The 20,599-nt window shown below is 44.2% G+C and overlaps 1 protein-coding gene across 1 annotated transcript in view; it reads left to right on the top strand.

Moving 5' to 3' along the window:
* Positions 1-18,797, top strand: part of DIPK1A (divergent protein kinase domain 1A) — a 293,300-nt gene extending 274,503 nt beyond the window's left edge. Inside the window, exons 4-6 of the mRNA XM_063939879.1 lie at positions 2,602-2,709; positions 4,482-4,658; positions 17,358-18,797. Coding sequence (XP_063795949.1) covers positions 2,602-2,709; positions 4,482-4,658; positions 17,358-18,170 — 1,098 coding nt within the window. The 3' untranslated portion in view covers positions 18,171-18,797. The remainder of the gene's footprint in view (positions 1-2,601; positions 2,710-4,481; positions 4,659-17,357) is intronic.
* The last annotated feature ends 1,802 nt before the right edge of the window (positions 18,798-20,599 follow it).

A 20,599-nucleotide genomic window follows, 5' to 3' on the forward strand; every position in this document is an offset into this window, starting at 1 on the left:
GTATAATCCACGTACTTTGCAAAGTAATAAAACGGAAACCCGACCACGCACTGAAAGGCGCCCCATGTTTACACATGGGACCCCTTTCCCCGACTGCCAGGACCACCCCTGACTCCTGTCAAAGAGGGTCCCTTCAGCCAATCAGGGAGCGCCACGTTGTGGCACTCTCCTGATTGGCTGTGTGCTCCTGTAGTGTCTGTCCGGCAGCACACGGCACAGATACCATGTAGCGCCTATGCGCTCCATTGTAGCCAATGGTGGGAACTTTGCGGTCAGCGGTTGACCGAAAGTAACCTCACCGCTGACCGCAAAGTTCCCACCATTGGCTACAATGGAGCGCATAGGCGCAGAGCCCGATGCTGGTTGATTAAACCCCTGTCATTTCCCCCCCATATTTTGACAACCAGGACCGGCTCAAAGAGCCCGGGCTGGTTATGCTTAGGAGGGGGGACCCCACGCAATTTTTTCTAACTTTTTTTAAGACTTTAATTAACTTTTTAAGGTACACAATGAAGCCCTGCACGGATCTCACAGATCCGACCGGGATTCCTTGTGTTTTGTCAGGCAGAGTTTTACTCATCACTCCCGTAAAACACTGCTTGATATTACGAATCACATCGACATCGGAAAAAACGAATGTGCAAAACTCGGCAGCTTAGTGAATGACCGTATCAGGATTCAAAAAGTTGTAGTAAAATGCACCCGATAACATTCGAGATCAAACACCCTTCAAAACGGAAAAAACACGAATATTAGTAAATAAACCCCATGGTTTTTCATGATTTTTCATGATTTGTAGGGTTAAGGTTAGGCACTTGGGCGAGGTTTAGGCTGCCAGAAGGGAGGGTTAGGGTTGTGCACTTGGCAGATGGTTAGGGTTAGGCATTTGGCAGGATGTTAAAGGTTAAGTACATGGGTAGGGTTAGGCACTTGGAGGAGGGTTAGGCTGCCAGAGAGGATGGTTAGGCACTTGGAGGAGGGTTAGGCTGCTAGAGAGGACAGTTAGGGTTAGGCACTTTGGGGGAGGGTAAGCTGCCAGAGAGGACGGTTAGGCTTAGGCACTTCGGGGAGAGTTAGGCTGCTAGAGAGGACCGCTAGGGTTAGGTACTTGGCATATGGTAAGGGTAATGCACCTGGGAGAGGGTTAGGCACTTGGGGGAGGGTTAAGGTTAGGCATTTGGGGGAGGGCTAGGGTTAGGCACTTGGGGGAGGGTTAGGGTTGGGGTTAGGCACTTTGCGGATGGTAAGGGTTAGGCGCTTGGGGGAGGGTTAGGGTTAGGCACTTGGGGGAGGGTTAGGGTTGGGGTTAGGCACTTTGCGAATGGTAAGAGTTAGGCACTTAGGGCAGTGTTAGGTTTAGGCACTTGGGGGAGGGTTAGGCTGCCAGAGAGGATGGTTAGGCACTTGGGGAAGGGTTAAGGTTAGGCACTTTGCGGATGGTAAGGGTTAGGCACTTGGAGGAGGGTTAGGCTACGGAAGGAGGTGGCTAGGGTTAAACACCAGGGGGAGGTTAGGATTAGGGTTAAAATAACAAAAAAACATGTATGGACTATTCAACTGTTGACCTTATCACCCTGTTTAATATGTACTGTCAATCTTTTAATCCACACACCTGCATTCATCTATGTCCCATAAAGTGATTCTCTGCTCTGACTGGAATAAAATGGCAGTAACCTATCAGTGTACAGAGGTGTCCTTATTTAGCCAGCCTCAATAAGTTTAGGCTGCAGGAGGGGAGGGGAGGGTTAGGCTGCAGCAGGGGTGGGTTAGGGTTACACTGCAGCAGGCGTGGGTTAGGCTGTGGGAGAGTTGGGGAACTGATCAAGTCCTCATCAACTGACCACCTGACCCAGAAGACATTGCTGGTCCAGCCGTGCAAGGTAAGTCACTGCCAGACCACCAGGGACATTATGTCGACATTTCATCAGTATCCACATGATCAATGTCGATGTGGTCAATTACGAATGTCTACAAGATATACCACTCCCATTCAGTGGTATGCATTTTATACTATTGTAAACACACAAATTTAAGACTGTTGTTTTATATAAGTGGATCCCTACTGAACTCACTGCCTCGCATGGTTCTAGAGGTCTCTACTCTACAGTCCATCAAAATAAGACACAAGACTTACCTGTTTTCTCAAGAATTTCACTAATGTCCTTTTGGTTCCTAAAAAAAACTCAAGATCAAATGCTTCATTATATTTCCTTTTAAGGTTATTTTGTACCGTAAATGCAAATGTAAAGCACTTTGAATCCTATTGTGAGAAAAGTGCTATATAAATATTATTTTTATTTTAATATTAGTAGTATTATTATTATCATCATCCAAGAGTGTATATTATAGCGGCAACTAAGTAATTTCAATGTAAAATATTTTGCCTATGGTTACCAAAGAGAAGTACTCTACAAGCCAAGAATACGTGTACGTTTATAGCATTTGCAAAAGAAGTACGTTTCCCCAGTATTCCCTCCATTCCTGAATGTACTGAACAGTCATAGGAGAATCTACTTAATTTGTGACTCTCTTGATTTGGTGCTGGAAATGGTGTGTGATGGATTTTACAGTACAATGCCTAATTCTGGCTTTTCATTCCAGTGTGACAAATATCGGAAGGGGATTATTGACGGATCAGCCTGTGACGGCCTGTGCTCTAAGGAAACCCTGTATTTTGGAAAATGTTTGTCAACGAAACCAAACAGTCAGGTATCTTTTTAATTTCCTGTGTGTTAATAGGAGAATGTATGCAAATGGTGCATAACAGGGAAGGGCTGTGTTTTGCCCTCCATCTGCTGCTCAACGATCTCCCTTAATGATCAGCGGACTGTCGTTCAGCAGCATCTGGTGTGCCCATCCCTGAAATGTACTCAGCAGAGAGTTACTCACTACTTGGAGAGCTCACTTATAGGTGGATCACTTAGCGTTCTGATTATCACATGACCTCTTGGGAATTACGCACGGCCTGATTATTTTTAGAAATGGAAGGCGGCAGTTTTATAGGCTAGTTTTTACTGGTTGCTGTGCGTTGATTGTTCCTTTTTACAACCATTACAACATAATCTAATGAAGGGAACTATAATATTCCTGGTTATTGTAAATATACAACTGTAATGAGCCCTACACACTGAAAGATTTCAGTGGACGATATGAACGTTCTCGTTCATTAGTGAACGAGAACTCGTTCATATCGTTCAGTGTGTAGGCACCAGCGATGAACGATGTGCGGCCCCGCGCTCGTTCATCGTTGGTGCCGGGTCGCTTATGCATGCAGGCCAATATGGACAATCTCGTCCATATTAGCATGCACTACTATGGAGCCGGGTGACGGGGGGAGTGAAGAAACTTCTTCCGCATCGGTCGTCGGGCAGCTCGGCGGCGGGTCGCCGAGTCTGTAGGGCCCATAAGTTTGAAACAGAATTGTTATTGCTCATTTCTTATTAAATAGAAAAGGAAAAGTGAAAAGAAGTTGCTGAAACTACACATTTAGATTGGATTATTCCCAGGCTGATTTTAGGGCCAAAAGGGATAATCGGCCAATTTGTCTATCGCTGCAGGTGTGGTCATCAGACAACCCGTGATTTTTGTAGGCAATCAGTCTTTCTTCATTGAACATGGAAACAGTGTCATTTGTCATTATCGTTCAGTTGTGCACTATGGGGTCTATTTACTAAACCTTGGATGGAGATAAAGTACCAGCCAATCAGCTCCTAACTGCCATGTCACAGGCTGTGTTTGAAAAATGGTATTTAGGAGCTGGTTGGCTGGTACTTTATCTCCGTCCACTCTATCTCCATCCAATGGGAAAGCAGTCAGGATACCGGCTGTCGGTATACAGGCAGTCAGAATACAGACGCCGGAATACCGACAATGTTCTAAATGCCAACACCGGCATGCAGAATGGGTATACCATCCCAGCGCCAGAATACTGACAGACGGAAAAACAAGGAGAGACCACTCCGCAAGGCAGGTAAACCGCAGGTGGGGGGGGTGTGTGGAATTACAGACTGCGGGGGGGGGGGGGGGGGGAGTGATGGGTTAGACAGCATCCCAGGGGGGTTAGTGTTAGACTGCGGTAGGGGGGAGTTAGGGTTAGGCACCCCCCTCAGAGTGCTTGGGTTAGGCTTCGGGGAGGGGGGGTTAGGGTTAGGCAGCAGGGACAGGGGGTTAGGTTTAGGCACCTACGAGGGAGGTTAGGGTTAGGCTGCAGAGTGGAAGTGTTAGGGGTAGGGGGTTTGGGAAAAGGGGAGAACACCCCTTACTCACCCCTGTCGGCTTCGTACATATCGGAATACCGTCGTCTGTATTTCAAGCGCCGGGATCCCATGCTCCGGTAAATCATACTGCTCCTATCCAAAGCTTAGTAAATAGACCCCTATATCTGTTATGCAGCACTGTAAATCTGACCCAGTCATGCAACCTAGAAGTGTTAGTTGATACACAAGAAATGAATGCATCATGGATACTGTATTTTTCTATAGCTGTACCTGGGGATCTGGGGAAACCTGGAAGGTGTGATAAAGTGTCAAATGGAGGATACTCTACGTCTTGATTTTGGAGCTGAACTGGAGCCAAGGAAAGAGATTGTACTGTTTGACAAGCCAACAAGGGGTACCACTGTCCAAAAGTTCAAAGAAATGGTGCACAGTCTTTTTAAAGTAAGTGTCTTTTCTCTTGTATTAAATAAATGCTAACAATGTGTTAAGAACAAGGCGCTTGTGAAAATGTATGATGTGTTTTGCAACATATAAATGTTGCAATACTGCAGTGCAATACCTGTAATAAATTACAGGTATTGCACTGCAGTATTGCAACATTTATATGTTGCAAAACACATCATACATTTTCACAAGCGCCTTGTTCTTAACACATTGTTAGCATTTATTTAATTATTTTTTTTGCTCAGGGCAGCTTAAACACAAAAATCCCGGCAACATCGCGGTTTTTCTTCTTTTTAAATTTTCTCTTGTATTGTATCCTTTATTTACATACACCCTTGCTGATATTTGTGTTTTATTTTCCTTCTTCTAAAAATGGCCTCTTTGTTTCTCGCTTTTATTGATTTGGTTGCAAGGTGGTAGTAAATGTGGAAAAAGGTCTGGCATGATTTATCTTGATTTTAAAGTGTACATCACAAAACTCTGCAATTTTATTGCTTTATATCTACACAGTATATAAACCAGTGTTTGTTTATTCTTCCCAAATGGTAATGATTATGTTGTGTGTTGACCTAATTGCAGCTGTGGCCCATGTTTCTCAAATTTAACATGAGCCACAGCGGTGGGAGAGAAGAGGACGAGGAATGTGATAAGGGGCCTAAGTATAACGGGACGGGAAGGAGAGAGGAAGAGAGGGGGCAAGAACAATGGGATCAGATGAAGAGGCAGGTGCCTGAGGTGACCTGTCAGATGCCGGGTCCATTTATTTACTAGTCTATATATAAGTACAGAGCGCAGAGTCACGGCATGTCCTGTCGCGTTCTCCAGGCTGCCATGCCTTTCCGAATCATCCCTTGCAGACTCTCACTATTTCAAGGGAAGGAAGTTCAATATTAAGACTGACATGATGACTAGTGTTGTCCTTTAGATACAACAACAGCTGAGTTAACTTGAGGACAGGCGGAGGTTGTGACTTTCAATAGTGATTAATAGACTGGCTTCATTTATTTATTTATTGCAAAGCTAGAATTTTTTTCTTGGTAATGGCTCTTTAAAGCACTCCTGCCACATTAACCAAAACCATTTCTTTTGAAGGCCATAAAGCTATTTTGTAAAGCATACTGTAGAAGCCATTTTCTGCAGCGTAAGCCGCTGGCACTGCAGAATGATTATTGATGAGTTCTGTCTTTAGAACTGTTTAGTAATCAGGCTGACGGAAATCAATGTCATCAATAATGTGATTTTCAGCAGAGCTGAGCTTCTGGCATTTAGCTGTGTTCTCCTCTATACTGAGTCTGATGTATAGAGATTTATTTACAGACTGCAGCCATGATTCAGAGACCATGATCTAAGTGGGAGGTCTGATGACTAATTATGTGATGCATGGAGTTCCACTTTATCAAACGCCACATTACATAACCGTATTTAAAATAGCAAACACTCCACACACACTGACACGCACAAATGCTGCATTGTGGTCCGTCCTGGAATGGCTCTTCTTCTAAGGGAGATTTTCAGTTAGCCACTGTAATTTTCCACGGCTAATTCACCCCCCCCCCCCACTCCCCCGGAGATATTCAGTTGTACCTGATGTCGGCAGGTGTCGGTATAATTGGATAGGGAGGAAGAAAATGGCGATAAAGTTAAAAAATATATATGTGAAAACCCGTTTTTGGTGGTCGAAACATTTTCGGGGACAATTTAATATCCCCCTAAGCAGAGGCGGATTGGCCATAGAGTTTACAGGGAAGATTCCCGGTGGGCCGACGCACCTGTGGGGCCTGTTTTGTTTGAGGACATGTGGTCCTTTTTATAAACATAATGAATAAGATGCAAAATAATTTGCATATATGAAAATTTACTTTGCCACTTAGCCTGTGATTGCAGATGATCTAGTGTATGCTCTGTCTGCCTGCTTGGCTGACATATAAGATTGAGTGAATAGTGATTGGGATACGGTTGGTGTAATAAGCAAGAAAATATATCTTTCTAAAGAATGATATAGTTTCCTAAATTCTGAAGGTGTATCATATAATATGCTCATAATATTTAATTTCTCTATCGTCCTAGTGGATGCTGGGGTTCCTGAAAGGACCATGGGGAATAGCGGCTCCGCAGGAGACAGGGCACAAAAAGTAAAGCTTTAGGATCAGGTGGTGTGCACTGGCTCCTCCCCCTATGACCCTCCTCCAAGCCTCAGTTAGATTTTTGTGCCCGGCCGAGAAGGGTGCAATCTAGGTGGCTCTCCTAAAGAGCTGCTTAGAAAAGTTTAGCTTAGGTTTTTTATTTTACAGTGAGTCCTGCTGGCAACAGGATCACTGCAACGAGGGACTTAGGGGAGAAGAAGTGAACTCACCTGCGTGCAGGATGGATTGGCTTCTTGGCTACTGGACATTAGCTCCAGAGGGACGATCACAGGTACAGCCTGGATGGTCACCGGAGCCTCGCCGCCGGCCCCCTTGCAGATGCTGAAACGAGAAGAGGTCCAGAATCGGCGGCAGAAGACTCCTCAGTCTTCTTAAGGTAGCGCACAGCACTGCAGCTGTGCGCCATTTTCCTCTCAGCACACTTCACACGGCAGTCACTGAGGGTGCAGGGCGCTGGGAGGGGGGCGCCCTGGGAGGCAAATGAAAACCTTTTTTGGCTAAAAATACCTCACATATAGCCTCCGGGGGCTATATGGAGATATTTAACCCCTGCCAGAATCCGTTAAGAGCGGGAGACGAGGCCGCCGAAAAAGGGGCGGGGCCTATCTCCTCAGCACACAGCGCCATTTTCCCTCACAGAAAGGCTGGAGGGAAGGCTCCCAGGCTCTCCCCTGCACTGCACTACAGAAACAGGGTTAAAACAGAGAGGGGGGGCACTAATTTGGCGTTAGAAATATATAAAAAAGATGCTATAAGGGAAAACACTTATATAAGGTTGTCCCTATATAATTATAGCGTTTTTGGTGTGTGCTGGCAAACTCTCCCTCTGTCTCTCCAAAGGGCTAGTAGGTCCTGTCCTCTATCAGAGCATTCCCTGTGTGTGTGCTGTGTGTCGGTACGTGTGTGTCGACATGTATGAGGACGATGTTGGTGAGGAGGCGGAGCAATTGCCTGTAATGGTGATGTCACTCTCTAGGGAGTCGACACCGGAATGGATGGCTTATTTAGGGAATTACGTGATAATGTCAACACGCGCCAAGGTCGGTTGACGACATGAGACGGCCGACAAACAATTAGTACCGGTCCAGACGTCTCAAAAACACCGTCAGGGGTTTTTAAAACGCCCGTTTACTTTAGTCGGTCGACACAGACACAGACAGGGACACTGAATCCAGTGTCGACGGTGAATAAACAAACGTATTCCTTATTAGGGCCACACGTTAAGGGCAATGAAGGAGGTGTTACATATTTCTGATACTACAAGTACCACAAAAGAGGGTATTATGTGGGATGTGAAAAAACTACCGTAGTTTTTCCTGAATCAGATAAATTAAATGAAGTGTGTGATGATGCGTGGGTTCCCCCCGATAGAAAATATGGGCGGTATACCCTTTCCCGCCAGAAGTTAGGGCGCGTTGGGAAACACCCCTTAGGGTGGATAAGGTGCTCACACGCTTATCAGAACAAGTGGCGGTACCGTCTATAGATAGGGCCGTCCTCAAGGAGCCAGCTGACAGGAGGCTGGAAAAATATCATAAAAAGTATATACACACATACTGGTGTTAAACTGCGACCAGCGATCGCCTCAGCCTGGATGTGCAGAGCTGGGGTGGCTTGGTCGGATTCCCTGACTAAAAATATTGATACCCTTGACAGGGACAGTATTTTATTGACTATAGAGCATTTAAAGGATGTATTTCTATATATGCGAGATGCACAGAGGGATATTTGCACTCTGGCATCAAGAGTAAGTGCGATGTCCATATCTGCCAGAAGATGTTTATGGACACGACAGTGGTCAGGTGATGCAGATTCCAAACGGCACAAAGGTGTATTGCCGTATAAAGGAAGAGGAGTTATTTGGGGTCGGTCCATCGGACCTGGTGGCCACGGCAACTGCTGGAAAATCCACCGTTTTTACCCTAAGTCGCATCTCTGCAGAAAAAGACACCGTCTTTTCAGCTTCAGTCCTTTCGTCCCTATAAGAGTCATATCTGCCCAGGGATAGAGGAAAGGGAAGAAGACTGCAGCAGGCAGCCCATTCCCAGGAACAGAAGCGTTCCACCGCTTCTGACAAGCTCTCAGCATGACGCTGAGACCGTACAGGTCCCCTGGATCCTACAAGTAGTATCCCAGGGGTACAGTTTGGAATGTCGAGACGTTTCCCCTGCGCAGGCTCCTGAAGTCTGCTTTACCAAGGTCTCCCTCCGACAAGGAGGCAGTATGGGAAAAAATTCACGAGCTGTATTCCCAGCAGGTGATAATTAAATTACCCCTCCTACAACAAGAAAAGGGGGTATTATTCCACACTATATTGTGGTACTGAAGCCAGAAGGCTAGGTGAGACCTATTCTAAATCTAAAAAAATTTGAACACTTACAAAGGTTCAAATCAAGATGGAGTCACTCAGAGCAGTGATAACGAACCGGGAAGAAGGGGACTATCTGGTGTCCCGAGACATCAGGGATGCTTACCTCCATGTCCAAAATTTGCCCTTATCACTAAGGGTACCTCAGGTTCGTGGTACAGAACTGTCACTATCAGTTTCAGACGCTGCCGTTTGGATTGTCTACGGCACCCCGGGTCTTTACCAAGGTAATGGCCGAAATGATGGTTCTTCTTCGAAGAAAAGGCGTCTTAATTATCCCTTACTTGGACGATCTCCTGATAAGGGCAAAGTCCAGGGAACAGTTGGAGGTCGGAGTAGCACTATCTCGGATACTGTTACAACAGCAGGAGTGGATTCTAAATATTCCAAAATCGCAGCTGATCCCGACAACAAGTCTCCTGTGCTTAGGGATGATTCTGGACACAGTCCAGAAAAAGGTGTTTCTCCCGGAAGAGAAAGCCAGGGAGTTATCCGAGCTAGTCAGGAACCTCCTAAAATCAGTGCATCATTGCACAAGGGCCATGGTAAATAAAAATGGTGACTTCCTTCGAAGCAATTCCAGTCGGCAGATTTCATGCAAGAACTTTTCAGTGGGATCTGCTGGACAAATGGTCCGGATCGCATCTTCAGATGCATCAGCGGATAACCCTATATCCAAGGACAAGGGTGTCTCTCCTGTGGTGGTTACAGAGTGCTCATCTTCTAGAGGGCCGCAGATTCGGCATTCAGTTTTGGATGTTGGTGATCACGGAGGCCAGCCCGAGAGGCTGGGGAGCAGTCACACAAGGAAAAAATTTCCAGGGAGTGTGATCAAGTCTGGAGATTTTTCTCCACATAAATATAGCTAAGGGTAAATTTATAATGCTCTAAGCTTAGCAAGACCTCTGCTTCAAGGTCAGCCGGTATTGATCCAGTGGGATAAAACATCACGGCAGTCGCCCACGTAAATAGACAGGGCGGCACAAGAAGCAGGAGGGCAGTGGCAAAAACTGCAAGGACTTTTCGCTGGGCGGAAAATCATGTGATAACACTGTCAGCAGTGTTTCATTCCGGGAATGGAAACTGGGAAGCAGACTTCCTCAGTAGGCACGACCTCCACCCGGCAGAGTGGGAACTTCATGGGGAAGTTTTCCACATGATTGTAAACCGTTGGGAATTACCAAAGGTGGACATGATGGCGTCCCGTCTGAACAAAAAACGGGACAGGTATTGCGCCAGGTTAAGAGACCCTCAGGCAATAGCTGTGGACGTTCTGGTAACACCGTGGGTGTACCAGTCGGTGTATGTGTTCCATCCTCTGCTTTTCATACCTACGGTACTGAGAATTATAAGACGTAGAGGAGTAAGAACTATACTCATGGCTCCGGATTGGCCAAGAAGGACTTGGTACCCGGAACTTCAAGAGATGCTCACAGAGGACTTATGGCCTCTGCCGCTAAGAAGGGACTTGTTTCAGCAAGTACCATGTCTGTTCCAAGACTTACCGCAGCTGCGTTTGACGGCATGGCGGTGGAACGCCGGATCCTAAGGGAAAAGGCATTCAGGAAGAGGTCATTCCAACCCTGGTCAAAGCCAGAAAGGAGGTGACCGCACAACATTATCACCACATGTGGCGAAAATATGTTGCGTGGTGTGAGGCCAGGAAGGCCCCACGAAGAAATTTCAACTCGGTCGATTCCTGCATTTCTTGCAAACAGGAGTGTCTATGGGCCTCAAATTGGGGTCCATTAAGGTTCAAATTTCGGCCCTGTCGATTTTTCTTCCAGAAAGAATTGGCTTCAGTTCCTGAAGTCCAGAAGTTTGTCAAGGGAGTATTGCATATACAACCCCCTTTTGTGCCTCCAGTGGCACTGTGGGATCTCAACGTAGTTCTGGGATTCCTCAAAACACATTGGTTTAAAACCAGTCAAATCTGTGGATTTGAAGCATCTCACATGAAAAGTGAACATGCTCTTGGACCTGGCCTGGACCAGGCGAGTGTCAAATTGGTGGTTTTTTTCTCAAAAAGGCCCATATCTGTTTGTCCATTCGGACAGGGCAGAGCTGCGGACTCGTCCCCAGTTCTCTCCCTAAGGTGGTGTCAGTGTTTCACCTGAACCAGCTTATTGTGGTGTCTTGCGCCTACTAGGGACTTGGAGGACTCCAAGTTGCTAGATGAGGTCAGGGCCCTGAAAATATAGGTTCCAGGACGGCTGGAGTCAGGAAAACTGACTTGCTGTTATCCTGTATGCACCCAACAAACTGGGTGCTCTTGCTTTTAAGCAGACTTTTGCTAGTTGGATGTGTAATACAATTCAGCTTGCACATTCTATGGCAGGCCTGCCACAGCCAAAATATGTAAATGCCCATTCCACAAGGAAGGTGGGCTCATCTTGGGCGGCTGCCCGAGGGGTCTCGGCTTTACAACTTTGCCGAGCGGCTATTTAGTCAGGGGCAAACACGTTTGTAAAATCCTACAAATTTGATACCCTGGCTAAGGAGGACCTGGAGTTCTCTCATTCGGTGCTGCAGAGTCATCCGCACTCTCCCGCCCGTTTGGGAGCTTTGGTATAATCCCCATGGTCCTTTCAGGAACCCCAGCATCCACTAGGACGATAGAGAAAATAAGAATTTACTTACCGATAATTCTATTTCTCGGAGTCCGTAGTGGATGCTGGGCGCCCATCCCAAGTGCGGATTATCTGCATTACTTGTACATAGTTACAAAAATCGGGTTATTATTGTTGTGAGCCATCTTTTCAGAGGCTCCGCTGTTATCATACTGTTAACTGGGTTCAGATCACAGGTTGTACAGTGTGATTGGTGTGGCTGGTATGAGTCTTACCCGGGATTCATAAATCCTTCCTTATTGTGTACGCTCGTCCGGGCACAGTACCTAACTGAGGCTTGGAGGAGGGTCATAGGGGGAGGAGCCAGTGCACACCACCTGATCCTAAAGCTTTACTTTTTGTGCCCTGTCTCCTGCGGAGCCGCTATTCCCCATGGTCCTTTCAGGAACCCCAGCATCCACTACGGACTCCGAGAAATAGAATTATCGGTAAGTAAATTCTTATTTTTATTTATTTTTAACTTCCCCCTTGATGCTGGACATGCCCACTATCTGGAAAGTCTTGGGGGGAGGGTGCTGCTGCCATGGCCCATGGCTAGACCTTACACCTCTGGTGCTGCCCATGTGGGGCCACTAGTACAAATTTTTCCAGGGCCGCTTTTTGTTCCCAATCCGCCCCTGCCCCTAAGTGTTTAATTTTGAACAATGTGATCGTAATAAAACAAAGATTAGGGTTATTAAGAATACCATCTATGATTTGTTATTTTTTTTTAATATTACTACATGTACTTTTGTGGACAAATACGTTAGAAAGCAATGTACAGATATACTGGGAAAAGACAACTTGTATATTGTATTTTAAAGCAATTAACAGTAGAGCCAAGTATTTTGTGGTCTGATCTGGACTTTCTTATTTTATGTTTTACACGAGCTGATGCAGTTCATATGTTTTTGGTTTTACTTGTAAAAAACAACATTCAAGTTTACTGTGTCTCAGTGCAATACACCATGGAACATAAATCAGTCATACAGTATATTCATATGTTACAGTATAAAACAGGGTATACAGCATGCAAAGTGACATCTTACAATACACCATGGGGTCGATTCAATTCACTGACAGTTGAATAGCGCCGGGAATTAGCTCCCGGCGCTATTCAATACAGCGACAAGTGACCCTCAATTGTCGTGAATTCTTCTCTCACCCCCAGGGGATGAGAGAAGAAATCCGACAAAAGTGCTGCCGCGTGGCCGGCTCGAGGCTGATTCTGTCGGGAATCAGCATTGCGGCGGGGAGTTAAGTCGGAGAATGCCCGTTCTCCCGACAATTCAACCTGTTAAGTCCGGGAGAACTGGCCTTCGCCGACTTAACTTGAGCTTAATTGAATAGCGACGGGAGCTAACTCCCGCCGCTATTCAACTGTCAGTGAATTGAGTCGACCCCCATGTAGTGCATTACTTGTCCTAAAGAAGGCAGCATTTTCCTTACAGATCGAGCTGAGGATGGGAAGTGGTTAAGGGAACATCACAGGCCCAAAGCTTTATTGAGACAGTGTCACAAATAAAGGGGAAAAGGAGAGGTAACTGACCCATATAAGAGGGAGAAGGAGAGGCCACTGTTCTCTGATGTGCTCATGTCTTATGTATATGGTCGAGTCACATTATTATGACCGCCTACAACATTTGACATCAGCAGAGGGTAGCCCGTGAAGTACGGCACGTGCCTTGTGTTGACTTGGGGGATATATAATGTGTGCGATAGGCTGCCTGCACACATATCACTCGTTGCTGTCATGGGTAAAAGAGGTGATTTATGCGAGTTGCAAAAAGGGATGATTATTGACTTTCGGGCCAAGGGTGGCAGCATTTCTGAAATAGCGCAGTTTGTGAACTGTTTGCGTGCTGCTGTGGTGAAGGTGTATCGTGACTGGACAAATGGCACTATTACGAATAACCGTGCATGTGCCATTGATGGGAGAGGTGAACGTCAGCTACGACGGTGCATGAGGGCCGACTGACACGCTACAGTGGAGCAGCTGACAAGTCAAAATGAACCTGGGGGCTACCGACGTGTGTCTAAAACGACAGTTCAGCCCATCTAGCTGTTGTCCATGCCGCACATGGCGGTTGCTCTGGCTATTAGCTGGTGGTCATAATAATGTGACTCGACCCTGTACTTTGTTAGGGGCTGTGGGACCCTTGTGGTGCCATATAAATAAAGGAGAATACTAATGTGAAAAGCAAAACTACGCACTTCAAGGCGTGCAGAACACAAATGGTTGCAGATATATGTCTGATTATAAATCAAAAGTACTATTAAAAAATTATCAGTAATTGTGTTTGCATTTTGCAACTATTTGTGTTTTAGGACTATTGTACTGTTACTCTGTCCCTTATATTCTTTATGTATGCGTTGTTCATGCCAACTTTTTAGGCTTTTGTAAAGAAATTTAAAAAATTACCTTTAGTACTTTTCATAAATAAGTTTGCATTGATAGTTTGCATCCAATGGTCGAGGGTTTTGCCAGTGATGATTTGTTGTCCGATGGTTCTCTGCCATCGATGGCAAAAACGCAGCAATAGCTTTCTTTTCCAGCTCAGGGAGCACAACACTTAAACCCACCCCTTTGCCTGAGGTGGCAGCAACTTAGTTCCGACTCCCAATGGTGCAACTCATCCTACGCCGCCTTTCATGTGCTATGGTAGGTATACCCTTCGATGGTGAACCCTTTGATGGCCATACCTCACATCCTCCCTTTTAGAATTTAACCTTTCACAAGCAAGGCCCTCTACCCTCGTGTGCTTTTCCATCTCTGACTTAACCTATCTTCCTTTCAATACTCCAATCGACGGCACCAAATCCCTCAGTGTTCTGCCACCCTGATACTTATTTCAGTGTCGTCTGCTGACGCAGCTGTGTTTATAGTTTATCCGGACTGTAGGTCGACACCAATTAGGTCAACACCCATTGGTCGACAGTGGATAAGTCAACACTGGAAATAGGTCGACATGAAAAAAGTCGACATGCGTCTCACATATAAAAAAAATTTTGGGGGGGACTTTTTCATACTTTATGATCCACGTAGACTATGATTGGGAACGATAACTTGTGCCCAGTGGTGTAGCGTGGAGCCATGGCTCCCAGAGCAAGCTCACATCACGGCGCCCCACCCCCCTTATATACAAATAAAAGCACTCACACAATCAGGGGCGTTTTAAGAGAGGAGGAGGCCCGTGTTCAGCCTCCTCCGTTCGGGCCCCCTCCTCTCTGCCCGGAGCACTCAAATTTCCCCTGAACCTCCCATCCTCCAGTCTCAGTGCATGTCCTCGTGTCCTATTGTTTCTCTTCATTTGGAGAATGTTTGCCTCCTGGACTTTGTTAAAACCCTTAATATATTTGAAAGTTTCTATCATGTCCCCCCTTTCCCTTCTCTGCTCCAAACTATACATATTGAGATTTCTTAGTCTTTCTGGGTATGTTTTGTAATGTAGGCTATACACCATTTTAGTTGCCCTTCTTTGTACAGTTTCTAATCTATTAATATCCTTTTGAAGATATGGCCTCCAGAATTGAACACAGTATTCAAGATTAGGCCGTACCAATGACCTATACAGTGGCATTATTACTTCCTTCTTTCTTTCTGCTGCTGATTCCTCTCCCGATTCAGCCAAGCATCTGACTAGCCTTCCTCATTGCTTTGTTACATTGCTTACCTACCTTTAAGTCACCTGAAATAGTGACTCCTAGATCCCTTTCCTCCTCAGTAGTTTCCAGTATAGTGCCATTAATACTATATTTGGCCTTTGGATTTTTGAAACCCAAGTGCATGATTTTTCAATTTTTGGCATTAAACTGTAATTGCCACACTCTTGACCATTCCTCTAGTCTACCTAGATCCTCAATTATTTGTTTTACCCCACCTGGTGTGTCTACCCTGTTGCATACCTTTGTGTCATCTGCAAAAAGGCATACTTTCCCTTTAATGCCATTTGCAATGTCACCAGCACTGGTCCAAGTACAGATCCCTGGGGTACTCCACTGGTAATATTATATATCCTGTTAAGGCACTCCATTTACCACAACTCACTGTTTTCTATCCTTCAACCAAGAGCGTATCCATTCAATAATACTAATATCCAATCCCAAACTTTCAAGTTTATTTAGCAGTCTGCGATGTGGAACAGTGTCAAAAGCATTACTAAAGTCTAGATAAGCTATATCCATGGCTCCACCTTTATCCATCACTTTAGTCACACAGTCAAAAAAGTCAAAAAGATTTGTTTGACATGATTTCCCCCCAGTGAATCTATGCTGTTTGGGATCCTGTAAATTGCTGGATTTGAGATAATCTACAACCCTTTCTTTTAAGAGTGTTTCCATCAATTTTCCTACTACTGATGTAAGGCTCACTGGTCTGTAGGTGTTTGCCTCTTCCTTGCTTCCACTTTTGTGCAGTAGGACTACGTTTGCTCTTTTCCAGTCCTCTGGAATTACTCCTGTAGCTAATGACTGGTTGAATAATTCTGTCAGTGGTGCTACTAGCACCTCTTTAAGTTCTTTTAGTATCCTTAGATGTATCCCATCTGGCCCCATAGATTTGTCCACTTTCAGCTTTGAGAGTTCTGTTAGGACCTTCTCCTCTGTATATGTACTTGTTTCATTTTCCTGAATTTCCCTGCAACTTAACTGTGGCCCCTTCCCCTCTCTTTCAGTAGTAAATACTGAGCAAAAATAATTATTCAGATGATCTGCTATTACATTGTCTCCCTCAACAAGACTTTCCAGTCTCTATCTTTAGTTTTATTATTCCGCCTTTTTTTTTTTTCTCCTTTCGCTTATATACCTACAGTAGGACATTGTGGTAAAGTCATCAGTCAATACGACATCTGCTAGGTTTTTAGACTGGCTTCTACTTTTGGAGATAATGTTCCCAGGAAGCATTGCCTGAAAGACACCCTTATTTTACTCATTGTCCTATTAAGGCTTTTTCATTTTGAAATTATGCTGAAAGTTATAGTGCACTTAACTGATACAATAACAAGATAAATTGTTAGTCATCATCCTTTAAAAACCTGATTTTTTTTTTGTGTGTGAATTTACTGCATTATCTGCATAAAAATTACATATTTGTGAATTCTGTTCAGCAACCTTCTCTCTGCCCTTCATGTTTCTGTGCTAATTAAGGTAAAAAAAATTGAGTTGTAAATCTTATGTGCAATTTATAGTGATGTAATGCGGGTACACACTGAGCGATGTGTCCCCAGCCGATGTGTTGGACATATCGGATCCTGGGTACACATTAGAACGATGTATGAAGGATGGACAAACATGTCATTCTTTCTTCATTTACATAAAACTAGGTTGCAAGTGTTTATCGCCTGGATGGGCGTACAGGAGAACCGACCGGGCAACATCGGAAGCGGCCGCAGGAACACACATATACACACTGAATGATATGCCCGATATGATGATCCGATTTGTCCAGAAACTACATATTGGCCCAATATCGCTCCAGTGTGTACCCGGCATTAGATATTGATACATTTGTTATTGTTGTTTTTGTTTTAAGACTTGTATTATATCAATGAAAAAACTTTTTTTTAATCTGTTTTAGACTAAATTGGGGGACCAAGGTAATCTTCGAGACCTAGTGAACCTTATATTGGCAGCTGCAGATGGCAATAAGGATGGTCACGTGTCCCTTCCCGAGGCGAAGTCTGCCTGGGCACTTCTACAGCTTAATGAGTTTTTGCTGATGGTCATCTTGCAAGACAAGGAGCACACTCCGAAACTGCTGGGGTTCTGTGGCGATCTATATATCACTGAGCCCGTACCTTACACCTCACTTTATGGAATAAGCCTACCATGGATCTTTGAAATATTTGTTCCACAAGGATTGCGAAAACGCATGGACCAGTGGTTTACCCCATCTTGGCCTCGGAAGGCTAAGATAGTTATTGGTCTTCTAGAATTTGTAGAAGACATTTTTCATGGACCTTATGGGAATTTTCTTATGTGTGATATAAGTGCCAAACACTTTGGTTATAACGACAAATATGACTTGAAAGTGGTGGACATGAGGAACATTGTCCCGGAGATGAACTTGAAGGAATTGATTAAAGACCGACCTTGTGAGGCTGACTCGGACTGTGTTTATGGTACTGACTGCAGCACTTTGTGCGACCAAAGGAAAAAGAAATGCACAGCAGATATAACCCATCCAAATCTAGCCAAAATATGCCTGTTGGTAAAGGACTACCTGCTCCGGGGCAGCCCTTCCGAAATTCGAGAGGAGCTGGAGAAACAGATCTACTCCTGCATTGCCCTGAAAGCCGTTACCAAGAACATGGAGATGCAGCATTCCTTAATATTAAACAACCTAAAAGCCCTTTTATGGAAGAAGATATCTCATACTAATGACTCCTAATGCCCATGTGTTTATTTCAGTTTCTACGTTCAGTCAAAAACATCTGCATTATGTGCTGTGGAGTCTAAAAAATTATTTTTTTCATTTACAAAACACTTTTTTTTTTACTTTTTTTTCTGTATCGTCTTATCAGTCAGTGTGAAATGAAAAATCAAAAACAGTATTTTATCATACGGCCATTCATGTGTCAATTTAAAAACCAAACTGATGTTAGAGTTCATGTGGTCAATGTGTCACTGACATCTCGTATGGACTCATTGAATCTAGTTGCTCCACAGTGACTGGAAGCACTTAAGAGGCCAGAATTGTTGGGACTTAAACAATCGCTCTTCTGGTTACGTCATATTCGCTACTTTCAGGATGTTACAATGCTGTGAAATTTGCCTCCTAAATTTCTTCTCATGGTGTAACTATAGGCGTTTTTATAGAAGATTAACTTTTTTAAGAACGCCAGCCAAAAGACCACTCCTGCTGTAATGTGGTTGAATAAAAGCTGCTGTTTTAATATATGGAATTTTAAAAACCCATTTAAAATGAAGTTTACTGATACGTTAGCATGGAAGAATTTGCACACTATTGTTCAGAACATAAGTAAACGCTAACATGTCATTAAAATGTGAAATTGTCTACATGGTTTAGATGTTTTTAGATTATGCTTACATGTTTTTGCACTATGGTTCATTTTACATGTATGTAACATATACACTAACTTCATGTACAAGTAATATTACATCAGCTGGTGACCATGTAATCTAACTGACATGCCGGCCCAATCTGACAAGATTCTGAAAGCCCACGACACAGTTGTGATGCTTTTAATTAGAGAAAGAGGGATGTAAAGTGCAACACCAGTGTGTGCGTTGTTAAAATGTTATCACAACAAAATAAGTATAAATAAGCAGTTTTAATGGTGTCCTGTGTCTTCTCGCAGCCATAAAGTGGTATATGCAGAGGCTAATGCCATGGACATATGCATCAACACTAGGAGAGAGATAAAGCGGAGCGAGATAAAGTACAGACCAATCAGCTCCTAACTGCCATGTTACAGGCTGTGTTTGAAAAGTGACAGGATCTGGTCAGTACTATATCGTTCTCCATTTTATCTCTCTCTGAGAGTTGATGCTTATGCTCCTAAATCTGCAAATCTGCCGCAATAGCAGTTAGCTCAACATTTTGATTCAATTGGACTAAATGTACAAACAAATCTGCCAAAAAAAATTCTGACATTCTTAATCCGTATGTGATGAGAATAATTCTAAAGTGGCAAATTAATTAGTTGTGATGACCGCCTATTCCCAGGCACCCTGTAACATAGTAACATAGTATCTAAGGTTGAAAAAAGACAATTGTCCATCGGGTTCAACCTATTTGTGGTCTCCTATGCACGATTATTTTGTATAAAATTTTGACTGAAGTTGCTTACTGCCGTTCCAATTAACCCCTCTTTTTTATAATAACCATAGTGCGTGACTATGCCCCGTAACCCTGGATATCCTTATCCATTAGGAATTTATCTAACCCATTCTTAAAGGTGTTGACTGAGTTGGCCATTACAACTCCCTCAGGCAGGGAATTCCAAACACGTATCGTCCTTACCGTAAAAAAGCCTTTACGCCGTATTGTGTGGAATCTCCTCTCCTCTAACCTGAGCGAGTGTCCACGAGTTCTCTGTGTTGATCTAAACAAAAACAGGTCCTGCGCAAGATCTGTATATTGTCCCCTTATATATTTGTAAATGTTGATCATGTCCCCTCTTAATCTCCTCTTTTCCAGTGTAAACATGCCTAGTCTTGCAAGCCTTTCCTCGTATTCTAGCGTCTCCATACCCTTAATTAGTTTGGTCGCCCGCCTTTGAACCTTTTCTAGCTCCAGGATATCCTTTTTGTAGTAAGGTGCCCAGAATTGTACACAGTATTCAAGGTGTGGCCTCACAAGTGATTTATATAACGGGAGTATAATACTCTCGTCCCTAGCATCAATTCCCCGTTTTATGCATGCTAATATCTTATTAGCCTTCTTTGCTGCAGTCCTACTTTGGGTACTACTGCTTAGTTTGCTATCTATGAGGACACCTAAGTCCTTTTCCAGTACAGAATCCCCTAATTTTCCCCCATTTAGTAGGTAGGTGTTATTATTGTTCTTGTTACCACAGTGTATTACCTTACACTTGTCTGTATTGAAGCGCATTCTCCATTTCGCTGCCCAAGCTTCTAATTTAACGAGGTCATTCTGAAGCGACTCAGCATCCCCCTCCGCATTTATAACTTTACACAATTTGGTATCATCTGCAAAAATTGACACCATGCTCTCTAGACCTTCTGTTAGGTCGTTAATGAAAATATTGAACAATAGCGGTCCTAATACTGAGCCTTGCGGCACACCACTTAGCACTTCAGTCCAAGTTGAAAAAGATCCATTAACCACAACGC

This window comes from Pseudophryne corroboree, chromosome 9 (assembly GCF_028390025.1).
Source record: "Pseudophryne corroboree isolate aPseCor3 chromosome 9, aPseCor3.hap2, whole genome shotgun sequence".
In the NCBI taxonomy this organism is placed as follows: Eukaryota; Metazoa; Chordata; class Amphibia; order Anura; family Myobatrachidae; genus Pseudophryne; species Pseudophryne corroboree.